This window comes from Monodelphis domestica, chromosome 3 (assembly GCF_027887165.1).
Source record: "Monodelphis domestica isolate mMonDom1 chromosome 3, mMonDom1.pri, whole genome shotgun sequence".
NCBI classification, from domain to species: domain Eukaryota; kingdom Metazoa; phylum Chordata; class Mammalia; order Didelphimorphia; family Didelphidae; genus Monodelphis; species Monodelphis domestica.
In genome coordinates, this window is record NC_077229.1 from 175,401,693 (window position 1) to 175,417,638 (window position 15,946).

The 15,946-nt window shown below is 37.5% G+C and overlaps 1 protein-coding gene across 1 annotated transcript in view; it reads right to left on the reverse strand.

The window, feature by feature from the left end:
* The window catches only part of SDC2 (syndecan 2), a 134,252-nt gene that overhangs the window by 19,118 nt on the left and 99,188 nt on the right, over positions 1-15,946 (reverse strand). The window contains exon 2 of the mRNA XM_007488141.3: positions 817-928. Coding sequence (XP_007488203.1) covers positions 817-928 — 112 coding nt within the window. The remainder of the gene's footprint in view (positions 1-816; positions 929-15,946) is intronic.

A 15,946-nucleotide genomic window follows, 5' to 3' on the forward strand; every position in this document is an offset into this window, starting at 1 on the left:
AACATTAATTACCTCTGTGATCAAATCTTGTCTTGGCCACAGTTTCCACTGGGATTGTTCCTGGAGTAAGTGAAATGATTAGCCACTGGACTACGTAGTGTTTATCACAAACGTTTTTCAATTCAACTGTACATATTCCTTTCCTCCCCTAGAACAACCCAGAGGGAGTAAATGAGGCCAACTGTTTCTGATTTATCCTCTAATTTCTAATCTGTGGTATGGAGTTTTGCCAAGTAACTGTCCATTTAATTTCTTTATAGAGGTTTTAGGTGACATTACTCTCAATGTCTTATTAAAAGTCCTATTGAAATTCAAATATGCTCTCTGTATAAATAAACTCTTTGAATTATTACATGAGAACTATTTCCCCAAATCTTTAAAACAGAAGCTGGTATTATCTTAGAAATACCAAAGGACAAAGTGAAAACATACAGAGGGAAATAAAGTTGAGCTAAAGGCACAATTTATTAAATTATAATTATTACTGTTATAAAAATTGACTGAAGATGTTCCACTACCTAACTCCTAAATTAGCTTGGAAAAAAGTCTCTGTGTGGATGTGCATATGTATATTTATGTGTATTATAAACATAGAGATATAAACGCACATACATACTAAGATTTACTCCCACTCTATTGTGAAACAGTGAATCAACAACATGACAGGCTGCTGAAAGGATTCTGGAATCTGGGTAGTATCACTGCACTTAAGAATCAATGCATTATATGTTAATGTTGAACAATAAGACAAGATCTTCCCATGGGAGGGGTGAGGCACTAAGTGGTGAAGAAATAAAAGTGGTTTTCCACTCTTACCTGAGCCAGATGCAGATGCGTAATCGTCATCATCGATGGGATAAACGCCTGATGCTTCTTCAATAGAGCTGTTGTCAAGGTACATGTCTTTATCAGAAGTCAGCTCTGCCCTCTAAGAAAGAAAGAGTGAAAATTAAGAAGCTCGTTTTACTTAGGATATTGTCCAATGTTCTCTAGTTATTTTCCTCCCTTTGATCGCGCACCCCCACTTGTCGGGTCCTGTTTCTAGGAATGGTTTAATACCATCTTACACACTCAATGAGAGGTAGAGCAGTGCAGAGGCTGGAGAGCCTGTGAGCCAGAAGATTAGGGGTTTCAAGGCTAGCCTCTGGCACAAACTCACTGTATGACCCTAGGCAAGTCACTTTGTCTCTCATCAGTGCCCTCCCTAAACATCTCTTCACAACTTGAAATTGTAGGGAAGGTGCTGCCTTGCACTGGTAGACAGACTGGTAGAACTCCTCATCCAGGAGTTCCCTTTAGCAATAAAATCACTGCTCTAGCCCCTATTCCTATATTCATTGAATACAAATCTAAACTGCCCAGAGAAGCAGCACCCTGGGGACAGTCCAGAGACTTGGGTGCCTACAATTTCATTCAGTTGAAACACATATTTATGAAAAACCTACTGGGTGCCAAGCACTGTGCTAGATGTAGGGTAAGAGAGAACGTCTAAATGGCATGCCATTCCTATTCTTTTCTGTTTTTTTGTTTGTTTTGCTTTGAGTCAGTGCTCAAAGGAACCCATTTCTGCTTCTCTTTTCTCAAGATTAAAACAATTAGAAGCCTATTTCTTTGCCTTGACCAAAGACTGTTGCAAAGCTTATAGCAGCATTCTTTCTGAGATCACTGAGGAGAAATGTTAAAGTATTATAATTATGGGGTTACCTACGCAGTGCAGTGGATAGAGGGCTGGATCTGGAGATGGGAAGACCTGAGTTCAAATATGGTCTCAGATACATATTAGCTCTGTGACTCTGGACAAGTCACTTAAACTCTGCTTGTCTAATCCACTGGGAAAGGAAATGAAAAAGAAATGCAGTATCCTTGCCAAGAAAACCCCATGGACATGGCAAAGTGTCATACACAAATAAAGAGGTGAGCAATGGTAGCAAATGTTTATTATTGAGAAAAGTAGAATTGTAGCACCTCAGAGTTAGAAGGACATGCGAGAACCCTTTCTACTCCCTACTATATAGTCCAATATGCTTTGAACACTGTCTGCGATGTCCCCAACTTTGCGTGTGTGTGTGTGTGTGTGTGTGTGTGTGTGTGTGTGTGTGTGTGTGTGTGTGTGTCTAGGGCATACTAAGGGCAGTGAAAGCCTAGGCACAATTACTGACTCACAGCATACTCAATCTAAAAGCCCAACTTTGGATCCAGTCAGAGTCAATGAAAACTCAAACGGGAATAGAGCTTTTGTTGAACATTCAGTCATTTTGAGCCATGTCTGACTCTTTGTGACCCCATTTGGGGTATTCTTGGCAAAGAGTGGAGTGGTTTTCTGTTTCCTTCTCCAACTCATTTTACAGATGAGGAAACTGAGGCTAGCAGAGTTAAGTGATTTCCCCAGAGTCACATAGCTGTGTCTGAGGCCAGATTTAAACTAAGGAAGAAGAATCTTTCTGACTTCAGGTCCAGCATTATCAACTGTACCACATTGCTGCCCTGTAGAATTAGGGTAGTGGATGTCTATTAAAAATTATTGTAAATAAGTTAATATTTGATCAGCCCTGTAATGAAAACACTGTCAATACCTAAACAATTCTTACAGTCTGATAAGAGCAGAGGTTGTCTGTAAAATAAAGTGGGCTTAGACAACTTCGAATAAGACTCTCTTCTCTAAATTTATGATCCAATTACTATAGTACTATTTAAAAAAAAACAAAACTGAATGTTCACAGCCAACAAACGTTTAAAAGAATGATTAAGCCACGACATTGTTTTTCATGAGATTTTCCTCTCGAAACAGAATTTTCTGTTCCAAAAGTCTCTGGCTGGAAATTATCCTAGGCAGACAGGCAGGTCCCACCCTTGAAAACAATACAACTTTATTCTATCAAGTTACAGTGCCTGCTAGGAAAGGCAAACACATTTTAAACTTGATCCTCCATTCTCGACTATTCCTCTATGCCAATTCATAGAAAGGTATGTGAACCCATCTTGCTTAATCTATTATACTGCCCAGACTCCAAGCAGTGAAATCCTGGACTCTGGTTTTCCAGGGGATGGGCTCACAAGCACTGAAAACAGAGCCAAGAGTCTGAAGGAACTTTTCTTCCCATCATGGTCAGATCTCAATTTGGCAGTCTTCAGGCAAGAACTATGCTTTACTTTTCTCTTTTCACAATCTTCAGTATGAATTCCCACAGTTTCTGAACCTGGTCATAGACCCTAAGGTATATATTGTGCCCCATTGACACACAATCTTATTAATTAATTGTTAATTTTTTAAAATTACTTGTTACATGCTCCCTCCTCCACAAAAGCAATCCATCAAGAAGGCATTTATTTTTTTTTATTTTAAACCATTACATTTTGCCTTAGAATTGAGATTAAGTTGAGTTTCCAAGGCAGAAGAGGGCTAGGCAATGGGAGTTAGGTGATTTACCCAGAGTCACAGAGTGTCTGAGGCCAGATTTGAACCTAGGACCTCCCATCTCTAGGCTTGCCTCTCAATCCACTGAGCCACCCAGTTGCCCCTCAAGAAGCATTCATTAAGCATCTACTAAGGGCCAGGCATTATGGGAAGTGTTATGGACAGAAAGACAGCTGTGAAGTAATTCCTGTCCTCACAGAACTTAAAATCTACGTGGGAAAGATGTTAATATCCATACAAATAAAAATCTATATAAAATAGATACGAAGTAATTTGAAGAGGGAAAGTATAGAAGAAGCAAATCGCTCTTTATCAAACGTGTCATATTTATTTCCATAATCAAACCTTTATTCAAGTTCCTCTTGAAATTGTGCCTTTTTCTCTGCCTTTCCAAATCCTACCAAACTTTGAGATCCACCTAAATCTAGCACTTAGCAGAATGCCCGGCACAGACTAGATGCTTAATAAACATTTATTGGTTGACTGATATTGATTGAATCCTTCTTACAACTTTGATAACTCCACTTCTCATGGACCAGTAGCATCCACAATTTTAATTCCATTCAAGCTAATCCAACAAGCATTTATGGGTACAGTAAATCATGCTGAGTATTATGGGAAATAAGCAATCTAGGCAAGATTAGGTTCCTTCCCTTGTAAAGCTCAAAGGTAGTACTTATTTACAGCACTCAGAACTTAAGAGATGGTATTAATAGTCTGCATCACCAGTCTAGCATTTAATTATATAGTTTCTCATTTTAGTTATTAAGTATTGGAGGTCTTACTGTGTTTCCCTTCAATCATAAAATGGAGAGCTCAATAGGAATAGAGAGGTCAACTAAACTCTTAACACCCTCTTTTTATAGATAAGGAAACTGACCCCCCCCCCCAGAAAGTGAAGTGACTGGTCCAAGATTACAAAGACAGGGGGCAGGGTTGGGATTCAAGCCCCTTTCCTCAGAATCCGTATTCATTCCACCTTACTAACTTTATTCATCTTCTCCAACCAGACTACAGGCTCCTTGAGGGTAGGGATTGTGTTGAATGTTTCTGTACCCATTTATCCTCACCATACTTAGTACGGCTTTGAGTATATAGCAGGGTATTCAAGAAATGCCTGTTGACAAATGTGTAGAATAAGCTAGTGCTTAGGTCAGCATGTATAACTAACATGTCACAACAACTCTAACTCAAGTACATGTTATCAGATTCACAAATAGAAACTAGATTTATCTGGGCATGGAAAGTTCCCTCAGCCCATGCTTTGTATACATTTTTGAATACTCAAGCTTCTTTTACACTTGAACTCCAACACATAGATTTGTTTTCAATGCTGGAGAATTTCGCTCTTTTTCAAAAAGGGGGGAAAAACTCAGAATACTAGGAACTCTGTTTTCTTTTCTTCACAGTGAGTGATTTTAATTTCCCTCTGCCCACTCCAAACTTCTGGTCTGAAAGATCTAAGTAAAGCCCTAAGATATTCAATCCTTACTTGTAAATTGAGTTTCCATTCATTAGATAACCCAGCTGTCTAGACCAGCATATCATTCACACACTAATAAGCAGATGGACAAAAATATAAAATTTTTTAAATCCTTATGGATAATTGTGTTACTTTATAGACTTTAAAATTCAGCTGTATCAGGTGAATGACCCTTACAAGATTGTGCCAGGCTATCACCACTCTTGGACTCTAGGTTAAGCCAAAGGTGAGCCTAGGAACCACAATCACAGATTGGATGTACACTTTCCTCAGAAATTGGTTTGGTTCCCTAGATAAAAGCTTTCTCTAGCAGACATAATAGAGATTCCTTGAAAATTAGAGTGGGAGGGGAATTTTTAAAAAATTTCTAATACAGGAGTTCTTAACACAAGTTTGAGAATTTGTCTTTAAAAATACTTTGATAATTATATTTTACCTTAATTGGTTTTCTTTTGCAATCTTAATTATTTTACTTTAGCTAGTCAGTCAACTAGCATTTATTGTGCCTTGCTATGTACCAGGCACTTTATGTTGCATGCTCTTTTATGCATTTAAAAATATTATTCTGTGATGGGATCCATAGGCTTCCTTAGCAAACAGTACATGCCTACTTTGCTGGTCATGTTTCATTTCACATTCGGGTTGGACTAGATAGCCAATAAGCTCCTTTCCTTTCTGAAGTTATCTCCATTTCCATAATTCAGCTAACTTCTATGCATTAAGTCAGGGCTTCTGCAGACATTGCAATTCAGGTTTCCTACCTGGCTATTACCTCAAATCTGCAACTTTTCTGATTCTTAAACTGCATCCTCTTTACATTAGTTGAATAGAATGGTAAAGTCTAGAAGGAGAGAAACGCAATAGACTCTTTGATCTAAATACTCATTGGAACCAGAAAGAAAAACCAGATTTTTCATGAATCAAAGTAGAAAAAAAAAGTTTCAACAAACCAAGATTTAGATATGAAATTAAAATACCACTTTAGCATTAAATGCCTGCACCATCCTATGGGAAACTTACCCAGATAAAGGCTTTTGTTTCCAAATAAAGATATTTCTAGCTCCTGACTTAAAGGGGCCTTCTTTGTACCATTGAATTTATCATTATGATTATTTGTAAAGGTATGAATGAGTTGGTTGCATGTAACTTTAGCTTGTTCCTTCAGTAAGTTAAATTGCTATTAACATGGACCGATCTAGTATGAGATAATAGTAACCTCCAAATTCCTGCCATCAGTTGTTTATAAAGGATGTCCCTGGTCTTAATGTGGCTTTTTTTCAAATGAATCTCTTCTATCCCATGGAGCCTTAGAAAGCTAAGCTAACCCCTTCAGTCTCTAGATGAAGAAAACAAATCCCAGAGAAGTTATGAGATGATTAGGAGAGAATAAGACTTTTCCCCCTTCCTTTTGACTTTTGTCTGCACCCGGATGAAAATTAATAACTTTTTGTTAGTATCGATCTACTACTAAGTATTAGTAGTATTCTTGGTTTAGTTGGAAGAGAGCTAAAAATACTTATCTCTCATTCAACTTTTAGCCATGTGTAGATTCACAGGTAGAACCCTAATTTTACTAACATAGAAAAGCTTTTATATTTGACTGTATGAAATAACTGAGTTATCTATGTGAGTTTCTCTTTAGATTAAAAACTAAGTCTGGTCTCACTGAAATGAGGGGAGATTAGACTACTTCATTTTTGAGTGCTCTTCCAGTTGTATGGCATTGCCCTCAAAGGTACAGATCATAAGCCTTCTCCTGTCCAATACTTTGTCCATGCTCTTCTACAAATCTTTCATGAGGATTTGGGAGCTTTATCCTGGGTTTAAAAAAATGATGTTACATGGGTATTAATACAGCAGATGGGCTATACATCTGCTGTTCCTTCCTTTAAGCTACATGACTGAGCTGCCACCTGTTCTGGTCATGTATCTTTTGGAGGATATCTTTTACACAACTTCTTGAGCACATTATCATTGATAAAATGTTAAAACCCTATTTATGACTACCAAATATCTTTCAATATTAGCTTCCATGCTCTCCGTTATCATCTCCCTGCAAATGATTTAATGATCTCTATATCGAGATCTAATCTCTTTCCTGAGCTCCAGTTTCACCGTGCCAACTGCTTATTGGTCATTTTGAACTAGACGCCCAGTAGGGTTCTCTACCTCAACACGTTCCAAATGGAACTCAGTATCTTTCCTCTCAAGCCTGCCTCTATTCTGAATGTCGCAATTTCTTCTGAGGACACCATCATCCTTCTAGTCAAAAAGGTTTGCAATCTTGTTGTCATTCTCAACTCCTCGGTCTCTTCACCCTCACATATCTACATCCACTGCCAAATCTTCACAGTTTAATCTCCTTAGCATCTACCACAGGTCACCTAGTCATTAGAAATAAAATACAGTAGAGTTGCATTTTAATGGATGGCCTCATCCCATCTCACCTAGACCATCACTATGACTGACTCCTAATTAGTCTTCATGCCTCAAATCTCTCCGTACTCTATCCTTGTCTCCAGATGGCTTCCAAAGGGTTTTCTAGGGTTTATTCTAAAGTGCAGGTCTGACTCTCATCTCTATCTTCCATCCTTCAGGACTCAAAAAACTCCAATTGTCTGTTTGGCATTTAAATCTCTTTTAAAACTGAATTTTTTCTACCTTTCCAAAATTCTTACACATTTCTTCATGCCATGCAGTTCTATGGAACTATATTTGATGACTCATTGTTTCTTACAAATGGCATTCTATCCCTTATCTCAGATCCTCTGCTTTGGCTATTCCCCAATACACTCAATGTCTCTACCTCAGCCTTTTGGAATCCAAAGTTTCCTTGAAGACAAAGCTCATGCACAACCTTCTTCTGCAAAACACCATTTCTGAATCCTTCAAGTGCTAGGGCCTCAATGATAAAACAGCCTCAAATTCACTCTGTGGTGTGTGTGTGTGTGTGTGTGTGTGTGTGTGTGTGTGTGTGTGTGTGTGTGTGTGTGTGTGTGACCCAGATGAAATATACAGTCCTTGTGATAAAGGATTTCTATGTTATTTTTTTTTTGGCAGTCTATGGATATTATTGATCGGAAGGGACTTAGGAGATTATCTAGTCTGATAATTCTCAAAGTATGGTTCAAGAATTTCTGGGGATCCCTGAAATCTTTTTAGGTTATCTAAGAGGTCAAATTAATAATAATTTTCAGAATAATCCTGTCATTTTAATTTTTTGTATATAAATCTCAATGGCTATAACTCATATACACCAAAACTTGAGGGGAAGGGGTTCTCAATAATTTTTTAGAGTGTAAAAAAGTCCTGAGACCAAAAAGTTTGAAAAATGGCAATTTATAGATTGTAATATGTGGTGTGGGGGGTGGGGGGAGAATCAATCAATAAGCATTTACTAAATGCCTGTTAGGTGCCGGGCACTATGCTAAGCACTGGGGATACAAAATGAGGCAAAAGACAGTCTCACTGCACTCAAAGAGTTCACAATCTAATTGAGAGACAATCTACAAACAAATGTATATGAAACAAGCTATATTTTACAAGATAAATAGCAGATAATTAACAAAGGGAAAGCACTGGAATTAAAAGGAATTGGGGGAAGATTTCCTATAGAAAGTAAGACTTAATAGAAGCCAAAGAGGTCAATAGTGGGAGAGAAGGACGGATGGCATTCATGGCATTGGAGAGGGTGTGGTAGGGAGGAGAAAGAAATATTGATTCTGTAAATCAGAGTTCTATTCCTTCCTCTTTTCATCACCATTAAAAAAAATATATATATATATATATGATATATTATGCAATGTAACATGACCTAAGGCAAGTCATGGGCCACAGTTTCTTTATGTTTAAAAATAGTTAGCCTAGATGGCTCCAAAGTCCTTTCTTACTCTAAATCTATAATCTCTCATTTTACAGATGAGGAAGCTGAGTCCTAGGGAGGGAAAGTGACTTATAAAAGTGACACAGGTGGTAAGAATTAGGAGAATTAGATCCCAAGTCCTCCAAGTCCAGAGGCAGTGCTCCTTCCATTAATACCATGCTGTTCAATTATACCACATTTTCTTTTTGGTATTTTAGTTAGCATAGTGCCTAATAAATATGTTTTAAAAGATATTAACATGATAAATGTTTCTTGGTTCAAAGGGTAACACTTATAATTTTGATTTTATATAGAATAAAAATCAAAAATTCTACTTATTTTCAATTTGTCTATATAATTGTATTATATAATTTTTTAGGCTTAAATTCAGATTTCTAGGATATCAGAACTGGAAAAGAGCTTAAGATCATTTAATCCCATTCTTGTTTTAGTATACAAGTTGAGGCTCATAAAGGTCATATGATTTGTTCATCAATATAACCTACTTCCTAATATTGTTTTGTTCAGAAATGAGATTTCAGACTTAAATTAGGGACAATATACTTACATGGTGAAAGAGGGTCAAGATCAGAAAGGAATGGAATTGAAAGGGTCCTCTCCATAGGTCATGAAAAATCTTTTGAAATAATACTCTGGAAAATATCTCTATAATTTAGGATGTCCTTCAACTTTCCTATAATATTCCTAGCCTAGACACAAAAAACTAAGACATTTGCCTGATAAGGTATTTCAACATTTGATATAAAGAGAAAGTAAAGAGCATAGATTACTTAAAGTATATATAATCAGTCAAGTAAATTAGGAACATAAACCAAATGCCTTAAAAAGAAACAAAAATCAAGCTGTGGGAAAACCAAGTTAAATGGGTGATTAACTACACAGGATGGGGGAAAAGGACTTTTTCACAAATAATCCCCAATCACAAACAACTAAAGACATTAGAAAATTTACTAATGGAATCAAAGTATCACAAAATTTCAGTGTCAGAAAGGATACTAGAGGGCATCTTGTCCAACTTATACCTAAAGAAGAATTCCTCTTTATAACACACCAGATAAGTTCTCATCTTTGTTGTTATTTAGTTGGTTTTTAGCATGTCCACTTCTTTGGAACTCCTTTCAGGGTTTTCTTGGCAAAGATACTGGGTTGGTTTGCCATTTCCTTCTCTACCTCATTTTGCAAATGAGGAAACTGAGGCAAAAAGGATTAAGTGACTTGTCCAGTGTCTGGGGCAGATTTAAACTAAGGTGTTCCTTACTCCAGGTGTGGAAGTCTATCCACTGTGCAAATATACACCAGGCACTATGCTAAGCCCTGGGGATACAAAGAAAGCAAATGGTAGGTTCTGTCCTTGAGGAGTGTGCCTTCTAATCAGAGACAACACACATAGGTATAAAAAGGTAAGCTGAAAGGGGCAGATATTACCACATGGGAGGACAAGAAAAGTCTCTTGCAGAAAGGTCCAATGAGTTAATTTTTGATACTAGGGGTAAGTCAGTTATTGTCTGTACATTCACTTAACAGGTATATTTACTTTTGTTGTTTATTCTTCATTTTGAAGAGAACCAATGACATCATGGGGGCAAATGAACTAGATTTAAGTGAGGCATTGTTGCAATAAATTGTCACTCTCACTCTCATTTAGAGACATCGAAGTCCAGTGACAAGACAAAAGTCAGGATGATGGCAATGGCTCAGGATGCACTGGATTGACCTTGGTGTCTTCTAAATCTAACCAATCTCTAAACGCTGCAACAAAGCCTACTTCATCCACCTTCATGGCCACTGGAAAAATTGTTCTCATCTGCCCATTCCTCAGGGGGAAGTCTCTACATGCCTGGGGTAGACACTCCCATAGTCACCAGCGGGTTACCGCTGAGTGAAAGGTAGACACCCAAGGTAGATGAGCAGCCCAGAAAAAGGCTCAGCAAGCCTTTACACCAGAAGTGCTAGTCCTCCCTGAATACCCCATATACCTCTTGCCTTTTACTATTTTTATAAAAGTATGGCTGTCTCTCTGATTATAGACTGTAAATTCTGAGAGTATGAAGCTCAGTTTATACTTCTGGCTTCCTTATAATGTCTAGTACTAGGGCTTCATTCCATAAATACTTGTTGTCTGAATGGTATAAATGCAAACAAGATTTTTCCCATCTTGGGAAAGAACTGAGTTATTTGCAAGCCAGTTTTGGAAAGTAGTAAAAGGGCTGGTTTTTCCTTCTAATTATTTGTCCAAATTTGTCATCTAAAAAGCTGGCCAAGTAAGTGAAGGAAACCTATGACATTATGACAGCTCCCTCTCCTCTATCTCCTTAAGAAATGGAAAGTTAGAATTGAAGTGTATACACATGTGAAAGACTGCTAATGAAGTGAAGCTAGGGGTCCATAAGACATAAATGTGCAGATACGTGACTTCAAAAGACTTCCAAGAAACTGAAAAATGACTGTTCTCTTTGGACAACTATGAATGCTTACACAATCCCAAAACCAAGCCTTCAATCCTTCATATGACTGAAAATCCCCATCAAGCCATTAGCAGCTCCCCTAAAGATAATACTATTATCCCTTATGAATTCTGTTTTCTAAAATTATTGCAACCCACTTTAATGAACAAAAGTATTTTGCGGACTCTTTGTTCATATGATGCTCCCTTTTGGTATTTAACATAATTCTAAGGATGGTCCTAATAGTCTCTTATGTACTAGGCAGTGGGAGAGATAAAACAGAAACTAAATAAGAAATGGTCCTTGACTTTAACAATGATTTTAAGTGAGAGTGGGGTCAGAAGAAAAATCCACCTAAAAATCCTGCAGACACTTAGTAGGCAAGTCATTTAATCCTGCTTGCCTCAGTTTTCTCATCTGTCAAACTGGGGAAAGAAATGGTAAACTACTCCAATGTCTTTACCAAGAAAACCCCAATGGAGTCACAAACTGAACACAACTGAAAGGACTGAACAAGAACAGCAATACTCATGAAATTTTTGCCTATTTAGTCAATAAATTTAGCCAACATGTCAATCAAAATTTATTAAACACTTTCTGCAATGTTTACAAAAATATAGTTGTACAAAAGAAAAAATAAAATAAAATAATCCTTGCTATTAAAGAGTGTTTAGTTATCTTCATATGAAGGAGTCAAGATGAAAAGAAAGTTGTTCATAATCCGCATTTCCCTCCTTAAAACAAAACCAAATTTCCCTCACAAATTATCTAACTATGAGCTTCCAACTAACCCAACTTGTTTTCACTGGATCATAAAATGTCTTACAGGGTATCAATTAATGTTCCCAAGAAATATTTTTAGTTATTCAATAAAAACAACCATACTAATAAACCAACATCATTTTATACTATATTTTGTATATTTCCAGCAACTCAAACACATTTTTTAAAAACCTCTATTGTTAGCTAGTCTTCTTAACTGTGAAGTGTTTTCTTTTTACACATGAAGAGCCTCTGACCTAGCCAATTAAATTCCCCAATAATCAATCAGTGAGTTTTAAACAAAACGTTGTATGGCCTTCTAGAGTTTATATGATTCAGTGACTCTTAGTACCAAAACCATTTTTTTCATAGAAGACTTTTTTTATTAGAAAGGGACAAACTACTTATTTTCCAATGTAGGTCTGCCTATTGATATTGATTCTCATGTGAGGCAATGCCCTGTCTATACCAGCCAGATCTCTGTCTGGTTGCTTTATTTCTCTGTAATTCACATTCATTCTAATTGTGCCATTCCAGTGCTTTGCAATAGCTCAACTACATTGGATCAAAGTCCTCTGTTACCATCTCTCTTTTAATCAGGACTCTTAACAACAGCCAGCAGTCCTGATCACATCCTGTCAACATATTCACATCCTCTAATTTTTTATCTCACAGAAATATAATACTACAAAATCCTGTGATCTAAAATGATATTACAAGTCTCATTACCACAAGAGCCCTTCTCAGAAGAAAATGGACTGCAACAAATCTGAATCTGCCATTCTCATTCCCAATGCATGCTAATTTTTTAACTCAAAACGTTCACCTACAAAGTTTATGAAATTAACTAATTAAAAGCAATGTTTCCTGCATGGAAATTGGTTGCTGGCAGATGCCTAACTTAAAGCACTCATTTTTCACAATAACAGGGAGACACTAACCTGACTAATTCTTAGTTGAGGCTACAATCTGCATCTTGAGAGAGAAGGAAAAGAACCTCTACCTTGAACTGAATGTACTGGCAGCATTTAGCAAGGCTCAAAAGTGGGAGACATGGAGAGTGGATATGAAGAAATGTATATTAAAACAATGCCTGGGATTTTGGAGTGGGGTTGTTTTGAGCACGCATGACACACAAAAGGAAAATATTTATTACTTACAGATGCGTGCAAAGATATGCTCTCTTCCTTTTTTGGCATATCAAACAGAAGAAAACATGGAGTTTGTAAGTCATGTCATTACCAGTACGTTGTCACTCTCCCTCATACCAAAGGATATTCAGTATTTATTTTCCTATTCACAGGGCTACAGTTTAGGCTGGCTTTTTAAAAAAGAGTGAGACATTGTGATTCTGACCTGAATTTTAGTTGGACTGTAGTAATATACTCCCAAATAGAGGTATAGTTTAGGGGAATGGAAGACATGGGCTTATTGCTCTAAGATGGTTTTTCCCCCTTCCTTTGCCTGTTCCGTTTCTGATTCAAAAGTTTTTTGTCATTGTTATTGTTTACTGTGGGCCTATGATTTTGTCAACACAGGGATCAAAGATGTTCCTACTCCTTCCTCTAATGCTGTTATTGTTCAGCCATTTCAGTTGTGTCAGACTCTTCTTGACCCCATTTGGGATGTTCTTGGCAGAGATAGTAGAAAGCTTTGGCACTTCCTTCTCTCTTTTATTTTATAGATAAGTAAATGGAGGTAAACATGAGTTAAGTGACTTGCCCAAGATTACACAGCTAGTAAATGTCTGAGGCCAGATTTGAACTGAAGAAGAGGAATCTTCTTGGCCTGACTCTCTATCCCTTGCACCACTGCTGCCCCACTTCTACCAATAGTTCTTTGTTTGAAACTTTTAAGTCTTAGAGAGTTCTCTGAGTGACTCTGGGAAGTTGACTATCTGAAACAGGCAGGACTTGAACTCTGATCTTCTGGACTTTGAGGCCAGCTCTGTAACCAACCAAGGTCATGCTGATATACCTTTCAAAAATATTTTGCAGGGACAGCTGGGTAGCTCAGTGGATTGAGAGTTAGCCCTAGAGACGGGAGGTCCTAGGTTCAAATCTGACCTCCAACACTTCCCAGCTGTGTGACTCTGGGCAAGTCACTTAACCCCCATTGCCTAGCCCTTACCACTCTTCTGCCTTGGAGCCAATACACAGTATTGACTCCAAGACGGAAGGTAAGGGTTTAAAAAAATATATATTTTGTGCACACGCACATACACACACACACACACACACACACACACACACACACACACACACATCATATAATGAGGGAACCTCAGCTTAGGAAGAAAAACAGGTTTTAATCTTAGAGCCAATGCTTTATCCAAAGGGCATTTTTCAGCTGGATGTTACCTTAAAAATTACATTTCTAGGTCCTGAGAAATAGCTGTGAACATTTTGAGATAAATATGACTGCTATTACATATTTACATCAACAATGTATAGGAGGAGATAGTACTATATGAAGGACAGGCAACTGATTGGAAAATAAATGGATCAGACATAAGTTGTCTCATGTCTGCCAGTGCCTGGGAACCATTTTGCCATGTTCTATGCACAGGGATGGAATCCATAATTTAATGTGTATTGCAAAGACCCAAGTTAAACTCTACTTGAATACCAATAAACACACAGGTCACTCTAGAGCTGGCCCAATGAGAAGAAGGTTATATAGAGCTCTCGTGAAGCTGATAGAAAGAATTCTTGTCTATTTTAAAACATACCAAGTATGCAGAGGGCTCAAATCCTATTAATCATAGCCCATGAGAGCTAAGGATCAGTTTCCAAGTATTAGCTCTATGGGTAAAGCCTCTGAGAGGGTAGGATTTTCCACTCTGGTGATACAATCCCTTGCCTCTCAATATCCCAGTAGCAGTTGTCATTAAGACTAAGTTTTACCACTTCAAAAAACGGTCTTTTGTGAAAGTACAGGTCAAGAGGAAAACTTGGAAGTTTTACTGTTATGCTTCCTGTAGTATTCCTCCCATCTTTCAAGGTTTCAGATCTCCATGATTGTCTCTCCTAAATCACTTTTTCAGAAAAAGCCACTTTATGACCTGCCCATAGTCCCAGAGTTAGTATTAAGTGGCTAAGATTCAAACTCAGATCTCCTAATTCTAAATCCAGTTCTCTCCACTAGACCAATTCCTAATCATGTTCTCAACATACAAAAAAAAATTTAATGACTCCTTCATATCTAACCAAATAGGTCCAACCGTCTTAGACTCTAGTGTCCAAGCTCTATCTTAGTTGGCCACTAATCTGATTTTCAAGTCACATTTCTTAATACTTGGAAAGTGACCTATGTTTCCCTACTTTTCTAGTTTTGTTCAAATAAATCCCTTTTCCTGAAAAGGATGGTTCCTAGCTATCCATCAGAACAGTTTATATGTCAACTCTTTCATGAAAATTCATCATGGTGTAACAGAGAGAGCCCTGGATTTGAAGTAAAGAAGACCTGTGTGTGAATCTACTTACGGGCATTGTGACCCTAGAGAATGTCACTTAACCAATCTGAATCTAAAAGGCAGAAACGAGGGTACACAGAGCATGCAAGGTATGGGCCATGACAGTAAAAAGGAACAAAGATGGAAGATGGCCAAATTTAGAAAAACTTTGGAAAAAACTCTGAGGAGCCCAATGTAGCTGGATCACAGAGTCTATGTATATATGTGGCGCTACGGTAGAGAAAGGTTGTAGGAAGGCTAGGAAGGAGGGAAGAGGCCAGGCTGAGAAAAGCTTTAAACACCAGAAGATCAAATGAGATCATGTAAATAAAGCACTTCAAAAAACTTAAAAGCACTAAGATGGTGAATTTAGAAGTGAAAGGAAACTTAGAGGCTAAATCATTTGACAAATGAAGAAACTAAGGCTTAGAGGACAAGTCAGGAGAAGCAGAATTAAAACGTTAAGTCTTCCTCACTCAAAGTCTACAACTATTCACTGATCATT